Below are 24,324 nucleotides of genomic sequence, written 5' to 3' on the forward strand. Positions count from 1 at the left end.
TAAAAGTGTGGGTTATTGGGTGTAATTTTATGGAACTTTAGTGAGGTTATTTTATTAAAGCTTTGTCAACAGTCACGTAACATTACGGTGGTGCTGTAAATTCGGACAGTGTGGCGGTCTTTTAAACGCCACACGTGCTGGTGCGTGCTCTGTGCTGACGAGACGTAGCTTTTGGAAACAGCTGGTGGTTTCTCTCAGGAACTATTCGGATTTACAGCAACATTTTGCACTAAGACAACTTTAAATCAGGGTTAGCACCAACTTTGGTGCCCTGTTTGAAGTCATTATAACTGTTACTTTTGGCGCAAGGAGATGTCATCCCCTGCGTGCCACTTTAAAGCCAGTTGTTAATTAGAGACCTAGCTTGTTAGCGGTTAAACCGTCGACACGCTGCTACCCCGCGCTATCTATTAACTCCATAGCAACCAGCAGAAAAGCCGACGCCTGTCGCCAAGGATCGGGCGGTTTAGGAAGAGGTTTGACACTAGAAAAATGTCGCATATTCATTATAAATTTTCCTCCAAACTCGGCTACAACACGGTGGTGTTTGACGACGTGAACGTCACGTTGAGTGAGCTGAAGAGGCTGATCATGTCCAGGGAGAAGCTCCGAGCCGCGGACTGTGACCTGCAAATAACGAACGCACAGACCAAAGAAGGTAACGTCTCTACACACACTATTTTATTCACGTTTGATTTCAGTTAATGCCAAATTGAAGCTGTCAGGTTGAACTCTGGATAAAACACGTGGTCAGTGGTCGGACTGACAGCTCCAGGGTCTGCGTCACCATTTCAGTGAATAATGGCCTCCAAAAGGGTGGTTCAGAAGTGTGGTCCACCCAGTGCACTGAGGGCTGTGACTCAGCCTGAGGTGATGTTTAAGTGTGGGATAAAAATAGTACTCCGTTGACTGACTGAATCACAGGTCTTGATGAAGTGTGGGCCCACATCAGCAGCTGCAATATAAAGCTCTGTCATAATGACCCGAATCATTTCTCTGTATCATTACAGTACAATGTATTGTCACAGAAACAATGTAAAATAGTTTCTTAAAGGTAATGTTTGTTCCTCAGAGTACACAGATGACGACAGCCCTATTCCCAAAGGCTCTTCGGTCATTGTCCGCAGAGTCCCTTCACCTGGTGGAAAGTCCAGCTCCAAATCCAACAACAGGTAAGGGGATAACATAAAAGTATTTCATTTATCCCTTTCCACATCTCCCCACACGTCAGCAGGGCAGCCTTTATGGCTGAATACAACTGTTGTTTAGGGGGAACAGCAGGTGGCTCAAGATTTTGCACAAACAAATGATATATCATTAACCTGAGTTTAAACACTGAAAGAGACAGGAAGAGAGTGAGTTCAAAGATAGATGTGAGCAAAGGGACCAGGCTTTAGCCTGAAACCAGCAGTGCTGTTGGTATTCTATGGGCTGCTGTGTAGACGCACTGGAACAGACTATGGGTCATGTGACTTGCCCTGTCAGCACCATGCAGCATGGTCTGCACCCCTGCCTCAAACACTGGTGTATCACATTATGTTAAAGAGTTCTATTATATTGAAACAGATTACCACTGTAAAGACACTGCTCTCCGATATTACCCTCTGCTGCCCTGAATGTATATATATTTTTCTTTCAGTCAGCGCTCAGAGGCCTCCAGCTTCAACTCCAGCTATGGATTCTTCCGATCAGTACGTATCCCAAACCTGCGCAAAACACATTACAACCAGCAATATACAGCAATATGTACTTTTTTCAGTTCCAATGTTGTTATATGTTAATCAGAATATAATATCTTTATATGTATTGAAATAAACATTAAAAGCTGCAGAACAATCAGACAGTTTTGTTTATCTGCTGAATGTGGGGGAGGTCCCTTGGGTGGGTCAGAAGTATCATGCTGCCCTGCTTTCAAAGCTGATAAAACCATCTAAAGGCTCAAGAAATACTGGTATCTACACAAAACACAAACTAATGTTTTAAACTCTCTGGAGTATAATAAAGAATATTTAGGCCTCCTCAGTGTCTGCCCCATGCATTCTGCTGTCAAAATGACTGTCCATGGCTTAACTCTCTCTCTGATTTCTCAGCAGGCCTGCCTCAGTCCTTTCGGACTATTCATACATATGCTTTGCTTGTGTTTATTCATCAATAAAGTTGCTTATATAAAGCTTCTTAAGACATTTGTTGTATGTGTTTTCTATAAACTGCTACTGTAGTCTGTACATAGTAAGCCTATTTTTAGTTTTATCCCATTGCGGATTTAAATATTTGTTTAATGTATGCCCTTTTTGATTTTATATAGGTTGTTCATGGTTTTATGTCTCACTGAATTACCAAAGCAAGTTTCTATGTTTGTGAATTCTGGTCATTGGCAATGGTAATATGATAAAAAGAAACAAGAAGTGGTATTAACTGTTACAAAGCTAGTGATAATAGATATATGCCAACCAGACCAGATGACACGTCTCAGATCCCTGGGTTTATTACAGTCTGCAGGATTAGCTGTACAGACACCGCATTAGTGCACAGGACAAACTAGTGCCCCAATTAGATTTCATATTAAGTGTGGTATTCTAGTTAAAGATGTGGATTTTCCATAAATATCCAGTCATTTTCCAAAAGTCGAGAAATGCAAATTACTTTTAAATATTTGATGTATTAAGCAAGTTTGCACAGAACTACAGCTCCTCTCGTGTACAATGTTCAGAGCTTTCAATAACTTTATGTTCAATTCTAGCCAATGAATGGTCAGAAATCTACTGGAGTCTTGCCCATTTTCTCAAAGGTATGTTTTAATCTAAAAAAAAAATTAAATAACCCTGCTCCTCTGCGACTTTAGAGTATTTTTCTTGTGTGTGCATGCAGATGGCAAACATCGCTAGTTCCAACTGCTCAGAAGATGATAAGATCAAAACCATGATGAGTCAATCCTTCTATGATAGCTCAAAGTGAGTCATTTCTCCATCTCAAATTTGTATATGGTTTCTTAAGCTCTAGCTGTCTGTGTATGACACTTTTTAATATATATACTTTTTATTATTCCTACTGCTGAATCAAGTATTAATGTATGCATGATTATTCTTTTTAAAGCTATGGTACCCCACTTCCCCCAAACTACACTTGTTACCGCTGCGGATCCAGTGAACATCACATCAGAAACTGTCCTGTGAGCATGGTATGAACAAAGCTTTGTTTACCACAAGCTCAAATCTGTTGTCCATATTTCATCATATGTCTCCATATAATGGCAGGATAAAAATGCTGAGCCTGCCATGAGGATTAAGAAAAGCACGGGCATCCCTCGTTCTTTCATGGTTAAAGTGGATGATCCCAGCATTAAGGGCGCCATGCTTACCAACACCGGAGACTATGCAGTGCCAGCCATTGATGCGTGAGTACAACTATAGCTCTGACTTTCAACAGTACTTTACATGTGTCCTTTTATGTAATAGGGAAGTCTATGCGGCTTGTAAAAAGAAGACTCCCGCTCAAGAACTTCCAACCGAAGAACCCTCAGACGTACCTATTCCAGATGAGCTCATGTGTCTCATCTGTAAAGACCTGCTCGATGATGCTGTGGTCATACCGTGTTGTGGAAACAGCTACTGTGATGACTGTAAGTGGCAAACGTGCATATGAAGTACACTTCCTCAGATGTATTAACCCCAGTGTATATCGCCCAGGTATTCGCTCTGCTCTGCTGGATTCAGAGGACCACGTTTGCCCAACCTGTGACCAATCAGATGTCTCCCCTGATGCACTGATAGCCAATAAATTTCTGCGGCAGGTGACTTAACAAAAAAAATTCTCAATGTTCTCTCACTTAAAAATGTCTTGTTAATGGTCAATGTTTATTTCCTTTCCCCTTTTCTATCAAGGCTGTGAATAATTTCACAAAGGAACAAGTTTCTGCCCAAAGCCTTAGAAATAAGTGTAGCACTTCCCTTTCTCAGAACTGTACTCCAAGACCAAGTCCTGTCCCAACACCACCGCCTCCGAGCCAACCTGACAAGTCACAGGTAGAACTTGACAAACATAAAAATTATATTGCACAATACAATTTTTTCCCAGTGCGTAAGATCTATTAAACGTACTTCTTCTCAGGTAGCAGACATGCCAGCGATTACAAAGTCTGACTCGCCCCCCCGCCCTGCCAGCACCTCTCTTATTGTTGTGAAAATCACTGATGAGACACCTGATAAGTAAGCACATGAGATTGCTCTAAATACATGCCGTTTCATCGCACAAAACCTGAGGAACAATCACCATTTCATGTAAAATTGTATTGTTTACTCAGAGAAGCTGACTTGAAAACGGACTGTTCTCCAGCAGAATGTCCCTCTGTCTTAGTTTCAGAGGCCGACACCTGTGACTCTCTATCTCAGCCTATACCACTTGTAAGGACTATATCAACATTAAAATATCAGATGATTACAAATAGGTTATTTGACAGATCCATTTTTTGTAATTTTTTTTCAGGTTTCCTCAGTTGCACAAGCAGTGACAGACAAATCAAAAACAGGTAAAAGACTGTTAATAAAGTTATAATTTACACAGTGTAAATTTATAATGTAAATGTGATGCTACATATTTTTCTCCCAATTCAAAAAGGTTCCATGTCTCAGTCTGAGCAGACTCTGCCCTGGGACAGGTCAGTAATCTTGTGCTTGAGTTAAATAGTATATGGTATACTGTGTTATTTCAGTTCTGTTCTTTCCACAGATCGACTTCAGCCAGTCCCTGTGAAGGCTGGACTGCAATGAGCACAGCTCCTCCTCACGCCACCTCAACCTCATTTTCACTCTCTCCTAACATCACCCCTTCTCATATTCAAATGTATCTGCCTTTGAATACTTACCCATCTGGTTTCACCACTTCCACACCCTCATGGACTTCTGGGCCCAGCCCCCAGGGGGCTCCAATTCCTACTTGTACGTCCTCCTCCTCTTCCTCCTCCTCTATCCCTCCACTCCTCCCCAAAGAGTTGATGCTGTATCACAGAAGGAAAAAAGAAAGGTAATGTGTTGCTTCCATACACGTACCATGGTATATCTCCAATGATTTTTGTAATCCCTGTAAATTAAGATCATTTTTCTTTTACTCAGGACCCCTCCCAGAGGATCATCGTACCAATCTTATCACTATAGCTCAGAGTCCCACAGATCCAAATGTTCTCGCTCCTCCAGCAGATCTCCCTCGCAATCCAGGTCCCGCCATAGATCACGGTATGAATTACATAACCAGAACCTCATTCATTTTTGTTACAATGTTATTTTGCAAATTTCGTAATAAATAAAATATTTTTGACACCATCTATATTTTTTGATTTCTCAAGGCCTTATTCCCCTCAGTCCAGTCACAGAGGCCTCTCCAGTCACTCTCACTCCTCTCATTCATACAGTTACAAACGCTCTCACGCGCCAGCCCCAACCTCACCTCCGAGGTCAGAGCGCAGGTCAAGATCTCCAACAGATCGGCACAAAAGCCACCGTCACACAAACAGGTCCTCTCCCAGCAGCCATGGCAGCTCGAGGAGAAAGGAGAGTTCACATAGACCAAGAGAAGCCCCAGTCTGGAATTTAGACGAGTACCTGCGCCAGAAACAAGAGTACAAAGACCGGTGCGAGAAGTATTTTAACAGCTACTTCAGCCAATTTCACCAAATGCCTCCTCCTCCTCTCATGCCCCCTCCAGAGTCACACCGGCCCTCTTCCTCCCACCATAAAGGCCGATCTCCTCCCTCACCTCCCTCTAGTGACAGTCTTACTTCACAGTCCCATTCTGCAAGCAGCACTAGCAATAGCCATTCCTCTTCATCTTACAGCGATAGCCACTCAACTCCCATTCAGTCGTTTAGTGACAGCAATTCCCCACTGAGCGACGACTGCTCCCGGGCATCCCAGGAGCCATTAAAAGTGTCTCACCGCAGGGACAAGGATGATAACCAAAACAAGATGAGGGAAAGTGGAAAACAAAACACTGAAGACTACACCCGTTTGAAGTTGCCCCCTAAAAAAATAGATACACATTTAAAGAGTAAACATGAAGATAAAAAAAGTAAAGCTCAAAAACAGTTGGATAAAGAAAAGGAAAGGAGAAAGTATGAGGATAATAGAAGCAAACAGTCTGGACGCAGTCGATCACCAGACTCCAGGTCGGACAAGCGCAGAAAGAGGAAAAAAACAGAGGAAACGTCTGTAGATCAAAGACAAAACACTCTCATCGAGCCCTCCTCCAGTTGTGACCCACTCCCGAAAGTGTTTGAAAAAGAAAAGCCAAAGAGAGCCTCTTGGAAGCCCCAGCCACTTACAGCCAAGAACGCATGGGAAGGCAGCGTGACTGTAAAAACGCCCCAAAAGATCAACATTAACATCAACCTGGATGTCAAAAAGACCCAGGATGACGCTGTGGAGGCAAAGACAACGTTTAAAGAAGTTGAAAGTCACACAGGCGTAAACCCGTTGTACACTCAAGTGGACAAGGCCGGTAAACCTGAGAATGAGGTGGAAAGGCAGTTAATTCCAGAAGAAGAAACGAGGGATGAGAAAAATGACTCATGGGAGAGCTGTCCAAAAGATGAAGCATTTGGAGAAGAGGATTCAGATTTATGGCACTGCGCCCTGACGGCAGTAGAGGAGGAAGAGCGGACAGAAAAGGAGAAGCTGAAGAGAGTCGCAGAGGAGGACGGCAAACCTCAAATGCCAGAGATTATTCCAGACTCGGAGAGGAAAAAAGACGATAATGAGAGACCAGGCACGACCAAAGACAACTGCAGGTAAGTGTTATACTGATATAAAATCAAATATACTTATTTTGTGTTTTGGTGTTTGTTATTATTTGATTTATTTACGTTGTGGATCCAGCCTGACCGTGGCGCCCTCTGGAGCTGTGACCATCAGTGAGGAACAGCAAAAGACAGTGACGTGTCTGGAGAAATACATGGATAACAGATCATTAGAGAAGCAGAGAGGGCATGGAAAGGTGTGCGTCATCCTCATATACACTGTCCAGGCCAAAAGGTTGAAAACAATGTTTCACTATAGTTATTAAAGTTACAGATTGAGAGGGGACAACATTGCACTTACTACTGAGATCTTTATTTCCCTGATAACATTTAAAAACAGAAAACTTCATTCATATTCTGGGAGAATTTTTATGTTTGATAAACATTATCTCATTTTACGTAATGGGTAAAACATTGTAGCAAATGCATACACTAGATTTTCCACACCTTGTGGAAAATTGAGATAAAATGGATGTTTCAGTCATGGAAATGTCGCAAGCTGATAACCTGAAATGACCGAGCAGTTTGAAGAATATTCTGAAGTGGAGACTACAATTATTCAGTTTGTCCAGTATTGTGTTCAGCTCTCAACATAACCCTAAAGTGTGAAAGTTTAAAACTGTTGAAAAATGTTGTACATGATCACAATTCACATCCTGCAAAATGTAATTAAATCCAAGCTACATGTGTTCAGACGTTTTGTAATTATGGCCAAGTGTATTAACTTGTACTAATTACACAGTTGTGAGGCCTCTATTTATTATAATTCTTTTTTTTTTTTCATTTTAGGTCACGCACTCTGGATGGGAAAAGGATGGATCTGAAAAAGAATTGGGTTTGAAACTTTCTTCAAATCACAGGGAGGTAAAGGAAAGAACAAAGCGAGGGTTTGTAGAAGTAGAACTTGCAGATGAGACTGGTAAGAGTTCTAGCTTAGACAGCACAGTTGTGCCCTCAAGTGGCCAAGATGTAACTGACAGCAGCCTTGATTTTGACAGAAAGCGGAAGAAAAGAACCGAGAGAGAGAGTGAGTGCAGAAAGGGAAAAGAATGCAGTCAGGAAAAGGAAAGCAGTAACACCTTTTATAGCATATCTAGCAAAACCTCTAGTGGATCAAGTGAAACATTCAGATCCATTTTAGATGAAGAGAAATCAAGTAAATCTAGAGAATCAGGGGGAAACGGGAACAGAGAGGACAGCTCACGCAAAATCCATATAGACCTAGACACGAGGAGAAGTAACAGTGACAAATCCAGTTCTTATTCAAGATCCCACCATAACCGTCCACAAGATCCAGACGTCCACCAGCTCTGGAGCCCGCCACAGTCTCACAGCAGAGACAGAGGTCAACAAACATCCAAAACACCTACAGAAGGCAGTGTTGGACAAAACTGGACCTGCACGAGCCAACGCCCCGCCACACCCACGGCTCAGTCAAGTACAGGCATGGCTTTAAGCATGAAGAAAGAGAAGGAACGACTGAATAATGAAAAAATAGAAGAGAGGGAAAGAGGCAAGGAAAAACATGTTTATGCAGACAGATCCTACAGTACAAATGACAGCGACGCCAAGAACGAACGGACGAGGGGCAAGAAGAAACAAAAGTCTCATAAAAAGGAGAGGAGACATGCAAGTTCTGATGAAGAGAAGACCACGAAGAAGAAAAACAAAGACTGAGGACTTTAGTGACCAGCATAAATCTTACGAAATATACTTGAATTGTTTTCTTTGACAAATGCCTTTTTTCACCTTAAGTTCTCTGACAGCCTTAATATAGCATGAGGAAAAGCACTTTTAACTTGATGAAAATGTAAATCTGTTCATGAAGAAATTAATTTGCACATGATTACAACCCGATGAAAGGCGGATTCAAGACGCTGACAAGAGACTGTAACGCTTTGCCTCAGGTGCATTCTTAAAACGACTGATTTGCAATGACTTGAAAAAACGTGAATATTCAAATGAAGAATATGAATAATTTCTTTGTATATTTTTGGTTTGTAAATGTAAAAAAAAGAAAAGGAAAAACTCAAGCTGTTGGGTGGATATAATTTGCCAAATAACTGTTTTCCTGTTTTGAAGGAAATAAAATCCTGTCTATTTTGAATCCATTTGCAGTATTTTTTCCTTCTACAATTTTTTGCTCGTCTGGTTGTGTTCTTTGTTGTCACCATCTTTTACAGTGGCGCATCGATCGAACGTTTCCCCCCGAACCTGCTCGTAATTCCACAATTCAGGTAAGAACGACTTCACAACACAATTCAAAACTACACTATACTTCTGCTCTACTGTTATGCCGTCCAAACTGTGCCCGTGCTGCTCTTGCCTCATTAACTCATTAAGAGAAAGACGTGGCAGGATTCCAACTTGGTTCTGTGTTCTCTGTTTTGGTGTTGGGACCAGAGTCAATTGTCACGCCAAGGCACGATGGCATCCCAATCTGGTGGAGGCTCGGATCGCACCTGCTTACTTCGGACGGCGTCTCGATGAACGGTCAGTTGTCCATTTTATTGACAAAGTATGTTGTTTTAAGTGTTTATGCTATGACAAAATGGCTGCGAAAACTTGACCGTACCCTGTTCACACGTCTACATTACATCCTTTCGCTTCCTTTCTGTATCTACTAGACTTCTTTTTAATCATTCAAACAAAATAATGATATAAATGGTGCAATTTGCCGCCACTTGAGGTTAATTTTTATCATTCCTTTGTCAAATACCACACAAATGCACGTGTAAAATGACCAGACGGACAACTAGACAGCAGACACACACACACACAGATCTGGACCTGCAGACGAGCCGGAGAACAGGCATGTGGCATTCAAGAGCACCGTTTCAAATCCAAATTGAGGTATAGTCTTTTAATTACCTAATCGTCTCGCCTGCGCTTTTTGTTTCTACTCTCGTTATCGAGTCTGGTGCCCTTTTGTGTTTTTGTTTTATCTTTTTGTCCTTTTCGTCCGGGGGTTTTCCTGCCCTCCTTTGTGCCGCTGACGTCTGAGGGCACCGTGCCAGCGCAGCCTGACGAAAACCCAAGCTGTTTGTTGGCCAGTTCGCTGGTGAAGGGGCTTTACATGCACGTCTGCTTGTTTGGAGACGGTGGCAGCTGCAGGCACTTGTGTGTAGTGGTGGTGGTGGTGGTGGTGGTGGTCGTTGTCATGGTGGTGTGTGTCTTCTTTACATCCTCTCAGACTGTGGGACCCGCTGTGTGCAAGCATGTTGTAGTGGTAACACGTGCCATGGAGTTGTGGAGTGGAGAGCAAGTGCCAGCTAATGAGCCAAGTGAGGAGCAAAGTGTGAAGTTATGCAACAATAAGTGGGCTATTTAATCTATTCAATGCAAAGGTTTCGAAATATAATGGTAGAGGAAAAGGTTCATAAAGAGTCTGCCAAAATGGATAAGTGCCATTTAGGGAAAACAATTTGCTCTTGTCCAGCAGTATATGTGTAGACGATTGTGACAAATCCTTATATACATTAATTGTATTTATAGTCGTTTGCTATTATTAGAAGATCAAACACTAGCTTATTGAAAGATACTTGTCTCATTTAAAAATCTACACAATTTTGACATCAAACTCATCTCCATTATTACACTGTTATAATACATGCTGTATATCACAGTCATTATCTTGTGTTGGTTAGAATTGTTGACTCTTTTGTGTATACTCAAGGCTTTACGAGAAACAATTCCTCACATTCTGTGTAGATGTAAACATTGGCTGTGCAATTAATCAAATTAGATCAAGATGGGGATTCATCGTTTCTCATAGTCAGTGATATAACTGGGACCTTTAAATTGAGAGGCCTACAGGCGTTTCAGAATAGAGTTCAAACTTTGGAAGACATTTTAATGTTTTTTTAACCATTTTATAATGGTGTTATCAAACCTCTGCTCAAAGTTGCATTTTCATTGATTCATGCATGTTTGAGTAATTCTACATTGTCCTGCATTCAAGGCTCATGTGCTCAGAAAATTTCAGGTTTCACCCACCCCCTATCCCCCCTCTATACTTATGAGAAAATAAATAAAAAGCAGACTCCAAGTTATACGTGCAAGGTATTGTTAATAATAAAAACACATAATGAATGCTGCTTGTTTTGAACAGGAAGTCAATGGAGCTGTTTTTATTATAAAGCTGCTTTAGATGAATGCTGCCCGGTGGTGGAGTGGTTAAGGCACAGCACACATATGCCAGGCTCCAGGTGCAGCCGTGAGTTTGACTCCCGACTCCGACAATTTACTGCATGTCCTCCCCTCTCTCTCATCCCCCATTTCACTCTGGACTTTCCTGTCTAATAAAGCCTACAATCAATATGATAGTTTACAATGAATACATTTAAAAATCATGATCTATCTACGTTATAGTTTAACAATAAATACCACCCAAAAAGCATGATATGTTGTCTTTAAATGGGCATGATTAAAAGTCCGTATTGTTTATTGTCAATTCCATCATCCCTTGTAATGGGCTGAAGGAAATGGTCAGTATTTTTATTATTTTTTTACATGGAGCTGCTCCCTTAAACATTCACCCTCCTGAATACCGAAAACATGAAAAACTTGAAAATATGCTGCTTGTTATGCTGCTTTTTGGTTAAAACAAGTGTCGATGTTTGCAGTGACCTCTAGTGGTAATACACACAAGGCAGTTGAACGCAAGCAACAAATATTAGAAATCTGCTGCCAATCATAAACCGAGAGTCGATGGACTCTTGTAATGAGTCTGCTGATTTTAAGTGAGATGTCGTGCCCATCTCTGACGAACATTAGCATTCAGAGTGCGCCAGTCAAGTCGGGCCCACACTCCAGAGCTTTTGTTTCGTGCGGTGCCAGGAGGAGAGCTTGGTTACTTTGAAAAGAGCCGTGGCAGATGTGGGTCTGGCACTGAAGGAATGTGCAAGTTTACACAGGGCTGGCAGCTGCACGTGTGATTGTGTCCATGCAAATCAGAGCCCCCTTTTGTACTTCCTAATCTGGTATGGTATTTAGCATTTGTAATGTGTCAGTACCCTACAACATCACCAACTATCTGTGTGTGTGTGCGTGTGTGTGTGTGTGTGTGTGCGCGCGTGCGTGCGTGCGTGTGTGTGTGCGCGCGCGTGCGTGTGTGTGTGTGCGTGCGTGTGCGTGTGTGCAGTTTGTGTGCGTGCGTGCTTGTGTGTGCAGTTTGTGCGTGTGTGCAGTTTGTGCGTGTGAGTGTGTGTTCGTGCAAGTTTGTTTTCTCTGCCTGGTCCGGTCTGTGACAAAGTGTGCACAGAATAACAATGAGCCTCTCTGTCTGCCCACAGCCTGTGTATGAGGCGGAGAGACAGCGGAGGTCTTTGCCAAGGGCTAATGTTGCCCTATTGGGTTTAAGAGCAGATTTAGATCCAATCTCCTTTCATCTCACTCCTGCTCCTTTCATCCCGTTTCACACATGCTTTATACCTGCATGTGACGCCGGCTGCAGTCCTGTTGTGGAATATGACAGATCAATATTTGAAGTAATAATGGAGGGCCGTCACTATTATTTTAGTTGTTGACTAGTCAGCGATAATGTTTTGAGTGGACTAGTCGAGTGATTATTTCTATGGTACATTTACATTTTTTTAAATTCATTTCTATCCAAATTAAGGTTGAAATATGGTGACTGAAGTCTTTTAGATAGATCATTTACAAATTACTTGTGTTGATTTAACAATGCCACAGTCTTTGTTATAAATGAGTCTTTATGTGTTTTAGAGTCTGTATAGTCCACATAATGATCACAATTGTCAACATAGGAATATTTTTATTGTTGACTTTACGATTGCTAGTTGGCGAAGCTTAATAAAAGGTCCTGTACTACAAATAGCATGTAAAAGTACTGTTCAATAGTTGATATACATAATATAATATCTATATATCTTATGAATCAAAGTAATGGAATCAATGGCTGCATGGCTTTACATAAACGATACACAACATTGAGTATGTATAATGTTAAGATTAAGACCATAAGACATCATACATTTCTTGGACTTTGGGGCTTAGCTAGATGGATAAACCTTTTGCCTTTAAACAAGTCAGTTTCAGACTTTTAATACATCTACCATAATAAGAAACAGTGAAAGGGGAAAAAAATATGTTCCCAAGTGAACCAGGAGTATCAATGATGTTTTTAGTTTGCGGCTTGTTTCGACCAAGAGAACACACTCTGGTCTGCCTTAAATCAGAAATCTAGATCCAGAGCTGCGGTGTGGTTCAAATGAGGTCAGAATGCAAACCGATCAAACCACAAACTATAAAGGCAGGAAGGAAGGCAACAGTCACAGAGGATATGTGAACAAAAACATGCAACATTACATTGCTTAGTATTTAGTGCATAAAACCGAGCCCTTCTGCCGTGCTGCTGCCGACTCAACAGTGATGTGTGCGCACGTACCCAGACGCAGTGGTCCCAGTGCTGATGTGTGCATGGCAGCGAAGGCGCACAGATGAATCAGTGTTTCCTCTGGGGTTACACAGGCCGTGCACATCGCTCATTTGTATGATCAACACACAGAGCCAGAGGGCGAGCTGAATGCTGCACTGTCTGGACTCCTTACGACCATGTTTGCCACTTGCTGTTTTGCAGTATTCTTGTATATTTTAGTTTGTGATATATAGTTTGCACTGCTCATGTCAAAATGTTCTTGTACTTCCTGCTCATCATTTGAAATAAAGTTGTAGTGCAAGTCAGAAGTGTATGGTAAGTCATAATGCAGATATTTTGTCCTGGTTTATGTTAGAGGTAGGCATATTTAAACATTTAGATAATATTGTGAATGTTGATTCAAAGATTTTCAAATGGAGTATATTGTTCATAATAAAAATGTTCCAAAAAGAAAATGTATATTAAACCTCAACAAATACATTTAAAATATTGTTTCAACACATTTATGTTGGATTTACATAATATGGCTATCATTTTATCGACGTTATATTGACGAATATTGTTCACTCCTAGTCTGTAATTATCAGTCCCCAAATGCACACACCATTAGTCAGATTCTTCAAAAGGATAATACTCAAGTAGAAGTATGAAGCAATGTTCCAAGAAATTAGACTTTTGATAGTATTTGGGGAAACTTATTCATTGGTTTCTCTTCCTGTTTATAGAAAGATAGTTTGAGGACTTTAGCTCATTCAAAAGTTGTGATATTTTGTTTTGATCTGTTTATAGCTATGGCAACAATGCTGGACTTTTATCACTGAAACACGTAGTAAGTAAAAGTAATTGTAAACATTTGATTTTTAATGAATTGAATGTAATGGAATTGGAACTGGAAGTACACATGTTAGGTAATGCACGCATCTGGCATTACTCCACAGGATAACACACAAAAAAACAAATGTTCTAATCAGTTAATAATTTTCAACATGTTTTTATCACTTGGCAACCAAAACTTTTTACACTGTAAGCATGAATCAAAGTGCAACTCTGATAGATACTGAAACTAACATGTTCTCTGTCAGCAATAATAAAATAAAGTATATTTACGTATTAGAATGAGGTTTAACCAACATTTGTGGCTTTCCAGTTGTGACTATTCTTTCAGACACAGTGAATTACCCATTGAGTTAGAGATTTACACTATTATTAGCTTCTCTACAGTAGGCGGGTTGTGGGAATCAAGGGAATTGGAGTGCTGTCTGTCATAAAAATAAACATTGTGACACACTCCACAGTCACTTGGGCCCACACATAGACGCGTACATTAATTATCGGCGTAGTTTACAGCAGCGCGGATCACAATTAGTATCCAAGCGGCTCCAAAGAGTAGACGACGGGACGTTCATGACACCAGGTGAAAGCATGCATTAAGTGACATAAGGGCGTAAGTATGTGTCGAAGGAGAAACGGGTGTCACTGGCGGTGGTTGTTATACACTCTGACGACGCGGGTGGCTAAAGTTAGAAAGTGACACGCACCCGGGCTGACAGACAAGAATGTTGACATTTTAAAGACGTCCTCATTTTAAAAGCACACTGTGAAACGCCATGACCCGCTAATAACACTAGTATCTTCAATGTTGGTAAGACAGAAGAAACTGGTTTGAAAGGTTTGTGGTGATCTAGTGCGTTCTAACTGAGAGCTATAATACTGAAGTAAAGTAGAACAGAGTTGAATTAAATGTTTATTCAGTTGAAGAGCCCAGAACATTAACAATGGGTGGGACAATGATACATGTGAAATACTTTTATACTTAATGGTTGCGAATGCTTACAACAAAACAAAAAATGACAAAATTCTGCAATATAGTGATAAGTTGCTTGAATAAAAAATATGTCATTTGCTACTGTTTTCTATCCATGCACTATCATATCATGTTTCTATGTTCAGTTCTCATTATTTATCCTAATAAAAAACATACAATTTGCATTTATTTCATGCAGTTCTTAATGTGAGCAATTTTTATCAATATTTGACGTTATACAATCCATGCTGAATAATAGTATAATAACATGGGCATATACATGTTTTTGTGTTTATGTATTTATTTTTCAGTTTTTTTTTTATCACAGCCATTTAGAAGGTTGTTTATTGTCTACTAATAAATACATAGACCTTGTGTAGTGCTTTTTAAATTTCCCAAAGACTCTTTACATAAGTTGGTGCACACTTTTTGCGTAGTTACGGCCGGATTATTCGTTCTGCACCACTTGATTATAATTTGTCCCAGGTTTTTATAGAGCGCAGAGGACATTCTTGTACAATATCCTGTGATTGTGTTCCCATAATAGCTTTGGCACCAGCAATCGCAACAATCCCAACATCTGAAGGAGAAGGAGGAGAGCACAGGGCCCAAGGAGCTGTGCATGTGTGTGTGAACCAGCACTCTGCCATTCATATGGAGATGAGAGGGGAGAAAAGAAGGCTTTGTGCGTCTGCGGGTGAGTCTGTGCGGGTGAGTCTGTGTGTGTGAGTATGTGCGGGTGAGTCTGTGTGTGTGAGTCTGTGTGTGTGAGTCTGTGTGTGTGAGTCTGTGTGTGAGTCTGTGTGTGTGAGTCTGTGTGTGTGAGTCTGTGCGGGTGAGTCTGTGTGTGTGAGTCTGTGTGTGTGAGTCTGTGTGTGTGAGTCTGTGTGTGTGAGTCTGTGCGGGTGAGTCTGTGTGTGTGAGTCTGTGCGGGTGAGTCTGTGTGTGTGAGTCTGTGTGTGAGTCTGTGTGTGTGAGTCTGTGTGTGTGAGTCTGTGCGTGTGAGTCTGTGTGTGTGAGTCTGTGTGTGTGAGTCTGTGCGGGTGAGTCTGTGCGGGTGAGTCTGTGCGGGTGAGTCTGTGCGGGTGAGTCTGTGCGGGTGAGTCTGTGTGTGAGTCTGTGTGTGAGTCTGTGTGTGAGTCTGTGTGTGAGTCTGTGGGTGAGTCTGTGGGTGAGTCTGTGTGTGTGAGTCTGTGTGTGAGTCTGTGGGTGTGAGTCTGTGTGTGAGTCTGTGTGTGAGTCTGTGTGTGAGTCTGTGGGTGAGTCTGTGGGTGAGTCTGTGTGTGTGAGTCTGTGTGTGAGTCTGTGGGTGAGTCTGCGTGTGAGTCTGCGTGTGAGTCTGTGTGTGAGTCTGTGGGTGAGTCTGTGGGTGAGTCTGTGTGTGTGAGTCTGTGTGTGAGTCTGTGGGTGTGAGTCTGTGTGTGAGTCTGTGTGTGAGTCTGTGTGTGAGTCTGTGGGTGAGTCTGTGGGTGAGTCTGTGTGTGTGAGTCTGTGTGTGAGTCTGTGGGTGAGTCTGCGTGTGAGTCTGCGTGTGAGTCTGTGTGTGAGTCTGTGTGTGATTCTGTGCGGGTGAGTCTGTGCGGGTGAGTCTGTGCGGGTGAGTCTGTGGGTGAGTCTGTGTGTGAGTCTGTGTGTGAGTCTGTGTGTGTGAGTCTGTGTGTGAGTCTGTGTGTGTGAGTCTGTGTGTGAGTCTGTGGGTGTGAGTCTGTGGGTGTGAGTCTGTGGGTGTGAGTCTGTGTGTGAGTCTGTGCGGGTGAGTCTGTGCGGGTGAGTCTGTGCGGGTGAGTCTGTGCGGGTGAGTCTGTGTGTGAGTCTGTGTGTGTGAGTCTGTGTGTGTGAGTCTGTGTGTGTGAGTCTGTGGGTGAGTCTGTGGGTGTGAGTCTGTGGGTGAGTCTGTGTGTGAGTCTGTGTGTGTGAGTCTGTGTGTGAGTCTGTGGGTGTGAGTCTGTGGGTGTGAGTCTGTGGGTGTGAGTCTGTGTGTGAGTCTGTGCGGGTGAGTCTGTGCGGGTGAGTCTGTGCGGGTGAGTCTGTGCGGGTGAGTCTGTGCGGGTGAGTCTGTGCGTGTGAGTCTGTGCGTGTGAGTCTGTGCGTGTGAGTCTGTGTGTGTGAGTCTGTGCGTGTGAGTCTGTGTGTGTGAGTCTGTGTGTGTGAGTCTGTGTGTGTGAGTCTGTGTGTGTGAGTCTGTGGGTGAGTCTGTGCGGGTGAGTCTGTGCGGGTGAGTCTGTGTGTGAGTCTGCAATCTTTTCTTCAATGCTTTAAACATATACAGATTAAAACACGAAACAGGACCAAAGAGCTGAACAAAAAAAACGAATAATAAGAATAGAATATGCATAGAATAGAAATAATTATAAATAATCATAATATGATGAATAAAATGAAGGCACAGCAAGTGCAACAGTCAAGTCCAATTTGGTCCAAAGTTGATCAAATTTGCCCATTTCCAAATGAAGTCTAAACTTATTTTTTTCTTATTTGTCTGATGTTTATTACAATTTCAGTCTAGTCCTTGATCCCTTGATCGTTGGTGAGGTTTGTGTCATCCACTTCCTTGCGGTTGCCTTTTCCATGCCGCCTAAAGTATGTTCCAAAGGTATCCATTCACTGTGTCCATGGCAGGAGTTTTGAGGCCCAAATACAAGGTTGTCAGGGGTTTGCCATAATGCAGTCATCTTAAGCTATTTACACCAAAACCACCTAATAACAGTTTTGGCTTTCCTGAATCGCACCAGATCCAAAATCTATACCGGACAAAATCAGGTCTTAATCCAGGTTAAATCTGATGTAAAACAGGACTAAATCATGACTAAAGTTAGGGGTTTGTGATTTTTTGTGTGTTTTTTTTAAGAATTCACAGATGTTCTTGTTTTTTATGATACGCCGTTCCCGTTAATCATTATTCTGATGAAAGTATTGCTATAGCAGCGTTTACTGTAAGTGAATCAAACAGAAAATTAATGAATCGTCCCTCTGAGCATCCATTACTTCTTAGGATCCTAATTACAACCTGAAGAAAAAAACCTTCACGCTCCCCCATTTCTCAGTTTCCTCTCCATTTCTAATCTGCTCTCATTTCTCGTTGCTCGCCCAAACGTGAAATTCTGCACAACCTCTTCCTCCTTGCATTCTTTCTCTTGCACTTTCCCCCGCTCTCTCTGTCTCTCTCTGTCTCTCTCTGTCTCTCTCTGTGTCTCTCTGTGTCTCTCTGTCTCTCTCGTCCGCGCACCCTCAGCCTTGCACGCCCTGACTGTCACTGCAGCTCCTTTGTTCTTGTGAGAATAGAAACCAATTGCTGTTCGGCACCGCGCCAGGCTCCAGCACAACAGTCACAACATTTTCAGCACTTGCAGAAGCTCGCTCTGATCTCCGGAGATGTTCCCCGTCTGTGGCAAACATAACAAAAACCTTGCGAGTGTTATAAATAATCCACGTTTTCTGATGGACTACAACTTTCCTCCTTGTTTAGTCTGGCCCACAGGCTGTAGCTTTCATATATTTATTATTATTTTATCCTTGAAGGTCCTTTTTGTTGTTGTTTTTGAACGGTAAACTTGGCAGTCTGGTCTGTTTCCAAGCAACTACCGACAAGTGGTTTGTTCCAAGCCAGGTGTATTCACAATTGTTTTTCAGAGCCAAATGCCCTGAGGAGCATGGCAAAACAAACGGTTATGCCAAGATTTTACAAAAACACCCTTCTCTACGTATAATGGAACAAAAAAACTCGCCACCTAAAACATTTTGTTTCATATTACCGTGAACTAAAAACAAAACTGTTTCAACTCATGGTTTTCAGTTTCCTGTTATTGATGCCTTTCGTGTGATGTCATGGAGACACTGCCCTGTCTGAAGCTCTGTTGAATTAGACTTTAATCTAGGCTTTGTTTTAAGACAATCTGACCCGGTTAAGTGTTTAACTACAACAAGGAGGCAATTTGTACTTTTAAACAGGTCTGTTTCAAATCACTTTGCAGTCAAACGCTTGCTGACATTCATTTGTACATTTTCTGTCACCATGGTAATGATGGAACTATCCTCCAGTCACTGTACATCACATACAGCTCCATTTTGAGGACTTTTGCCTCATAAAAAGATGGAAATTTGAATTGCTATGTATAATGGTTCAATATTTCATCATTCTGAAAAAAGATAATTTGACATAACAGTAATAAATAATCATGTATTATATTATGGACATTGACATGAAAACCTTTTGGCTGGAAAAATCTTCAAAATATCCAAACTATAGCCTTATCCTCCTGCTAGGTACTCACCATGAACCTAGCTTACTGCTCCTGCCAGTTTACCTAAAATATCAGTGAAGTATTAACAAATTTAAATCCATTTTGAAAACATGGCCTTGTAACGTTGGTGCGCTTTGGTGAGTTTGGGAGTTTGAAGGCGTCTGCAGTGGAAACGTTTGTTTGGATTTGCATGCTGTAACCTGATTCTGCTATGAATAAGTCATGGAGGAAGAAACTGTTCTCAAACACATGCCAAAGGACTCTGCTGGATAATCTCATTCATGCACTGATCTGTTTGTGGTTAAAAGTGAGATTGTCATGTTCTGCATTGGCTATTGAATGACATGTACATACAGGTTGGTTTAAGTTACAGTCCAAGATGAATGTCACATGTGTCAGACGTGTAGCTGTGAAGTGCTCTGAGAAATACTGATGAAGTGGCGTTTCTCAAATGGTCTTCAAAAAATCATATACAATTATAATTTAGGATAATGCAAGGCCCTTGTGTCTTCGTCCATGCAAGGTGAGCAGAGTGTGACATTTTGTTTTGAATGTTGTCTTGTATGTTTTATTGTTTTATTGTTTGACCCATGGAAGTCTGATAATAATCATATGATTTTATAGTGCCAAGGTTCGAGCCTGCTTTGCACCAGCTTTGTCATACTTAAAACTGTAAATCCAACACCTCACTCCCTTTTGACAATATATATTTGTTGAAAATGTATTATTATTTATGAATTTATTTTTTATCAAATGTACTTTATTTATCTGCCCTCTTTTATTGCACCATTCAAACATTTTTCTTTTATGAAGCTTGTTCACTGACATTTGCATTAAATAAAATGGTAGTTATTTTTTATTTCTTTAAACATTAAAGGTCCTATATAACACTAATTTGACTGAGTGAGTTTTTAGCCGTGTTAGAATGTTGTTACCTCATCAAAAAACATACTTGGAGTTGCGTTTAGTTTCCATCATTCATGTTTGAGTCTCCTGCATTGGCCTGTCTACGTCTCCAAAGCTCAAAATGCACTTTTCCAACCTGTGATGTCATTAAGTGATCATTTTAAAGTTAATTGCTATTTTTGACTTTGATTGAACTGCTTTACTCAATACAGTAGAATAATCGCGTTTTTATTTTTGTATTACCTTTTGTTCAGTTGAGATTACCACAGAAAGTTTCTCATACTTTCTGCTGCACTGAGAAGTTTGAATTAGGTTAGAACGATAGCTTCAGCTTCAATGTTCAAGGGTTTGAATCTGTAGTCAGTTTTCCGTGAATATTTCTAGTGAAGGTGTGTGCAGTTTAAAAACACAGTGGAACGTTTCCTGTATTACCACTTAAAGACATCGCAAAGTGGAACAGAGTGTTTTCAGTTTGAGAGAAGAACACGGTCTGAATATGCAGGATCTGTGAAGGAAACTAAACACAGCTCAAAGTATGTTTTTGAGGACGAAACAAAACTACAGGAATTACATTTTGATCTAATATTTTAGAATTGTGGGTGAACACAATAGACAAGTGGAACAACATGTATGGTGTAAAACAGATTAAAAACATGCGAGTAAAGGACCAGTGTAAGTGCTTCAGTCTCTGTGTGTCCAGGCTGATTGTGTGGTCCGGGCAGCCTCCATCCATCTCCCGCCCGCCGCTGAATTAGAAAAAGAATGAATATTTAAATGCGAGTTGCTCCATAAGGATAAAACTAATCTGCACAGCTCACTAAAGGTCTACTGTCAATTTGCTCCTGTGTGTGCGCGTGCATGTGTGTGTGTGTGTGCGTGCGTGCGTGTGTGTGCGTCCGTGTGTGTGTGTAAGGGTATGTGTGCCCACTGTCCTGTAGAAATATGATGCATGTGGAACCGGGCTCTGGCGTTACCATGGCAACCCCCCGTCACGCTGGCAAGTCCCAGGCACACAGAAACGCACGCGCACACTCAGACTTGCACAGTGGTAATGAGAGACGGAGAGGTTGGCAGCGCTCCAGGACCGTCACCCCCACACGCCTCCCTCCTCACATCCAGAACGTTCTGAGATAGGCAGGGGGTTGGGGCACTGCCATAAATGGGCCTTTCTTTTCAATCAAGAAGAATACTGCAAAAATATTAAAGGCGCTGTACCCAGGGGCTGTGCGTTATTGACACACAAATTAGTAAGACAATGATATTCAGATTCACAAAGCATCAAGAATGTGCTAAATGCGCAGCTATGTCTTGGTTGAGGTTCAAATGTCACACAACATGTGATTGGACCGTAACATGAAACATAAATATCACAGTGTGGAAATATCACTTAATACCCTTGTTTGGAAGATTACACTAGATATTATTTCCTTCTCTTTTTGGGCTGATTTTTAATAGTTTTAATTATGAGTATCCTTTATATTCCGTCTTTGCATATCTCCATAAAATCTTTCGTATACATTCCGAGCATCGTAACAATTGTTTTTTTTTTTTATCGGAAGAGCCACTTAAAATCTATCTCTGCTGGGGGAAGAAACTGATGAAAACAATCGGGTCCAGTACAGCCCCTTTTACTTTGTGACACGCACTTCAGGCAAAATTATTTTATATGTGGACTGTTTAATCTGATATTTGTCTCTCCAGCTCCCCCTCCCATCACATCATTCTCCTCTTTGTCATTCACACTTGATTTGCAATTGCACACGCTCTCTACCTCTGTTAGTGTTCCTGTCCCGGCGCTAACATAAGCAGCCCAAATGGAGCTAGGAACAGCTCTGATAGCACCAGTGATGGAAAGATTCAACTGAAAAATGTTCTCTAGTAAAAGTTACATGGGTAAACATTTAGTCCATGTTCTGCGGCCAAACTCTCTAAGTGGCTTGCGTCTCCGCAAACATGACTCATACTTGGTCTGAAAGAACCTCCTCCTGCTTGTTTCCACAGATGTGTTAGTTATTCCTTTGGCTATAATATTCCACAGTTTGGCATAAAACTTGTAAATAAAACTAAAAAATGTCAGAGGTATTATTTTAATCCTATATACTTTATATAAAAGCATCAGTATGCAACTTTCTGGAGGTGGCATGTCACCTGCATGATTTCATGGAAATAAACGCATGAAAAATACTCCCCTCTCTCTTTACAAAGCTTGATTAATTTTGCTAATTAACTTGTTTTCAACCACAATCCACTTATTCTCTGAGCTCTGGCTCATACTTTATTTAGTTAGGTTTTAAAATCCGCTTTGAAACTTACTTTCCACAACTTTCAAGTACTGTAGAAAGGTCTAGATAGATATTGCATTCCTAGTTTGTTGTACATTGCCCTTCACATTTTGGCATCACTGATCAAATCTACAGTGATTTGTCTGTGACTTTGTGTTGTTGTTTTGGAGACCTTGGAGATGTTTGACATTTTTAAGCCAAACTTGCAAACTACTCATATTATTGTCACAGATGCAGTGGATGGTGCATGAGGCAGGTAAAAATACACTTTTTTTTTTGCACACATTTGTGTGCTGATAGTTCAATGTTTCTTGATAGTTGAAGCATGCTTTAGGAAACACATTGCTGCCGTAGACAAAACATTAGATGGCAAAGAATCAAAAGATCCAGATAATCTTGATAATGGGATGCAGCAAGAAGCTTAATGACCAAATCTATATACAACTTATGACACTACAGTGATGATTTACTATGCTGTTCAAAGGCAGAGGAGTCGATAAAAAGAATGTAAATCTGCAGCAGGCTTTGTGTGCTTGTGAGTTATGTGGCCCGCAGTATAAAATTGTCCTCTATACCTAGATAAACTTGGCAAGCTGCACATATTTTCCAAAGAGGCGAGCGCTTCATGTAAACAGCTGAGTTGCTCTATTTAGGGCCAGTTATGAGTGAAACGCAGCCAAGTCCGACCTGGCAACAAGTCAGAACAGCATTCTCTCCGCAAACATGCCTCTCTCAGATTCTTCAGCTCCAGTGTCGGTGTTTGCAATGGAATTTTGCTCTTGATTTGTTAGCATTTGAACCTAATCCTTGTCGTTTACAACAGTCGGTTCTGTTCAACGTGTAAAGGAATTTCAGTTGGGCTCAGTGGATTAGTGGTTAAGACCTCACAAATCACAAAAGGTTGGCGGTTCAACTCCCAGATCTATTCTCCCACTGTACCTACATTTCTGTGGCTACTCGTGCATTATTATATAGTATTTATTATTATCAACAAATGTTTACACTGCAAAAAAGTTATAATGATGAATTTAGGATATTTGTCTTAAATATGAACTAGGCAAAACAACTGATATTACTTAGTTGATGGACATAAATAACTTTTTATTTCAAGATGTTTCTGAGATATTTTGATACATCACTTCTCGATTCTTCATTTCAATTAAATGATCTGGTCCAATATTGCCTAATTTAGTCAAAACTACCAATCTCAAATGCAGATTCACATTCTGTATTTTAAGTCATTTTAAGCAGGGCAAGTTATTTGTTATTATTAATTGTATGCAGTGTATCCACAAAAAGGCTTTCTATAGCTTGTGAGATTATCCATGCTGATAGTAATGCTGCTGCACTTGAGAGGCCATTTCCTTCTTGCAGCTTATATGTTCCGCATTTAAAGTTCATTACAGGAATGTCCACGTTGTTTACTATAATCCTGTCCATCCAAGTGTCAGTTGCGCCACAGACTGTAGAACATGTTACTTGCAATTAAGTAAGATATAAAGTAATTATTTCCGTTGATTGTTCAAGCTCTAACTGGGCTACTTGTAACATTTTCTGTTTTATACCTTAGCTTCAGTAGAAAGACAGTTTGTTGTCTAGATGTCCTTTTTTGGCTATAAAATGGTTTGCGACGTCTATTGATTCTCCATATGAAATGGATGTAGGTTACAATATAATTTCAGTATTGTCGCCATGATACTAAAATTTTCAACTTCATTTTGATTCATGTAAAAAAAGCTCAGTACTGATTTCAATACCACACTGACTATATTTACATGCACCCCAAAAATAGCATTATTATCTGATTTCTAGAGTTATCAGATATCAGCTATATCAGATATTGAAATGTCATGTTGACACTTGCAGCTGATGTGAGTAATCTGATTTCTTTCTGATGATTCAAA

The 24,324-nt window shown here is 41.0% G+C and overlaps 3 protein-coding genes across 3 annotated transcripts in view; all 3 read left to right on the forward strand.

The window, feature by feature from the left end:
- Positions 1-125: 125 nt before the first annotated feature.
- Positions 126-2,970, forward strand: LOC140357997 (E3 ubiquitin-protein ligase RBBP6-like). The gene is made up of 5 exons (XM_072442621.1): positions 126-658; positions 1,073-1,172; positions 1,640-1,691; positions 2,741-2,788; positions 2,869-2,970. Exons 1-5 carry the CDS (start codon positions 493-495, stop codon positions 2,953-2,955), a joined length of 453 nt encoding a protein of 150 aa, XP_072298722.1. The 5' UTR covers positions 126-492; the 3' UTR covers positions 2,956-2,970.
- A 130-nt stretch (positions 2,971-3,100) lies between these two features.
- LOC140357995 (uncharacterized) lies at positions 3,101-8,894 on the forward strand. The gene is made up of 14 exons (XM_072442619.1): positions 3,101-3,178; positions 3,255-3,394; positions 3,456-3,619; positions 3,687-3,790; positions 3,882-4,022; positions 4,108-4,205; positions 4,301-4,400; positions 4,483-4,525; positions 4,615-4,654; positions 4,726-5,019; positions 5,109-5,228; positions 5,339-6,778; positions 6,867-6,984; positions 7,577-8,894. Exons 1-14 carry the CDS (start codon positions 3,176-3,178, stop codon positions 8,462-8,464), a joined length of 3,693 nt encoding a protein of 1,230 aa, XP_072298720.1. The 5' UTR covers positions 3,101-3,175; the 3' UTR covers positions 8,465-8,894.
- Positions 8,895-9,096: 202 nt separating this feature from the next.
- Positions 9,097-24,324, forward strand: part of LOC140357994 (trinucleotide repeat-containing gene 6A protein-like) — a 49,166-nt gene continuing 33,938 nt past the window's right edge. Inside the window, exon 1 of the mRNA XM_072442616.1 lies at positions 9,097-9,280. The gene's annotated coding sequence lies outside the window, so the exon portion shown is untranslated. The remainder of the gene's footprint in view (positions 9,281-24,324) is intronic.

This window comes from Eucyclogobius newberryi, unplaced genomic scaffold, assembly GCF_026437365.1.
Source record: "Eucyclogobius newberryi isolate DKJ021-1_F unplaced genomic scaffold, fEucNew1.0.hap1 SCAF_13, whole genome shotgun sequence".
Classification (NCBI taxonomy): Eukaryota; Metazoa; Chordata; class Actinopteri; order Gobiiformes; family Gobiidae; genus Eucyclogobius; species Eucyclogobius newberryi.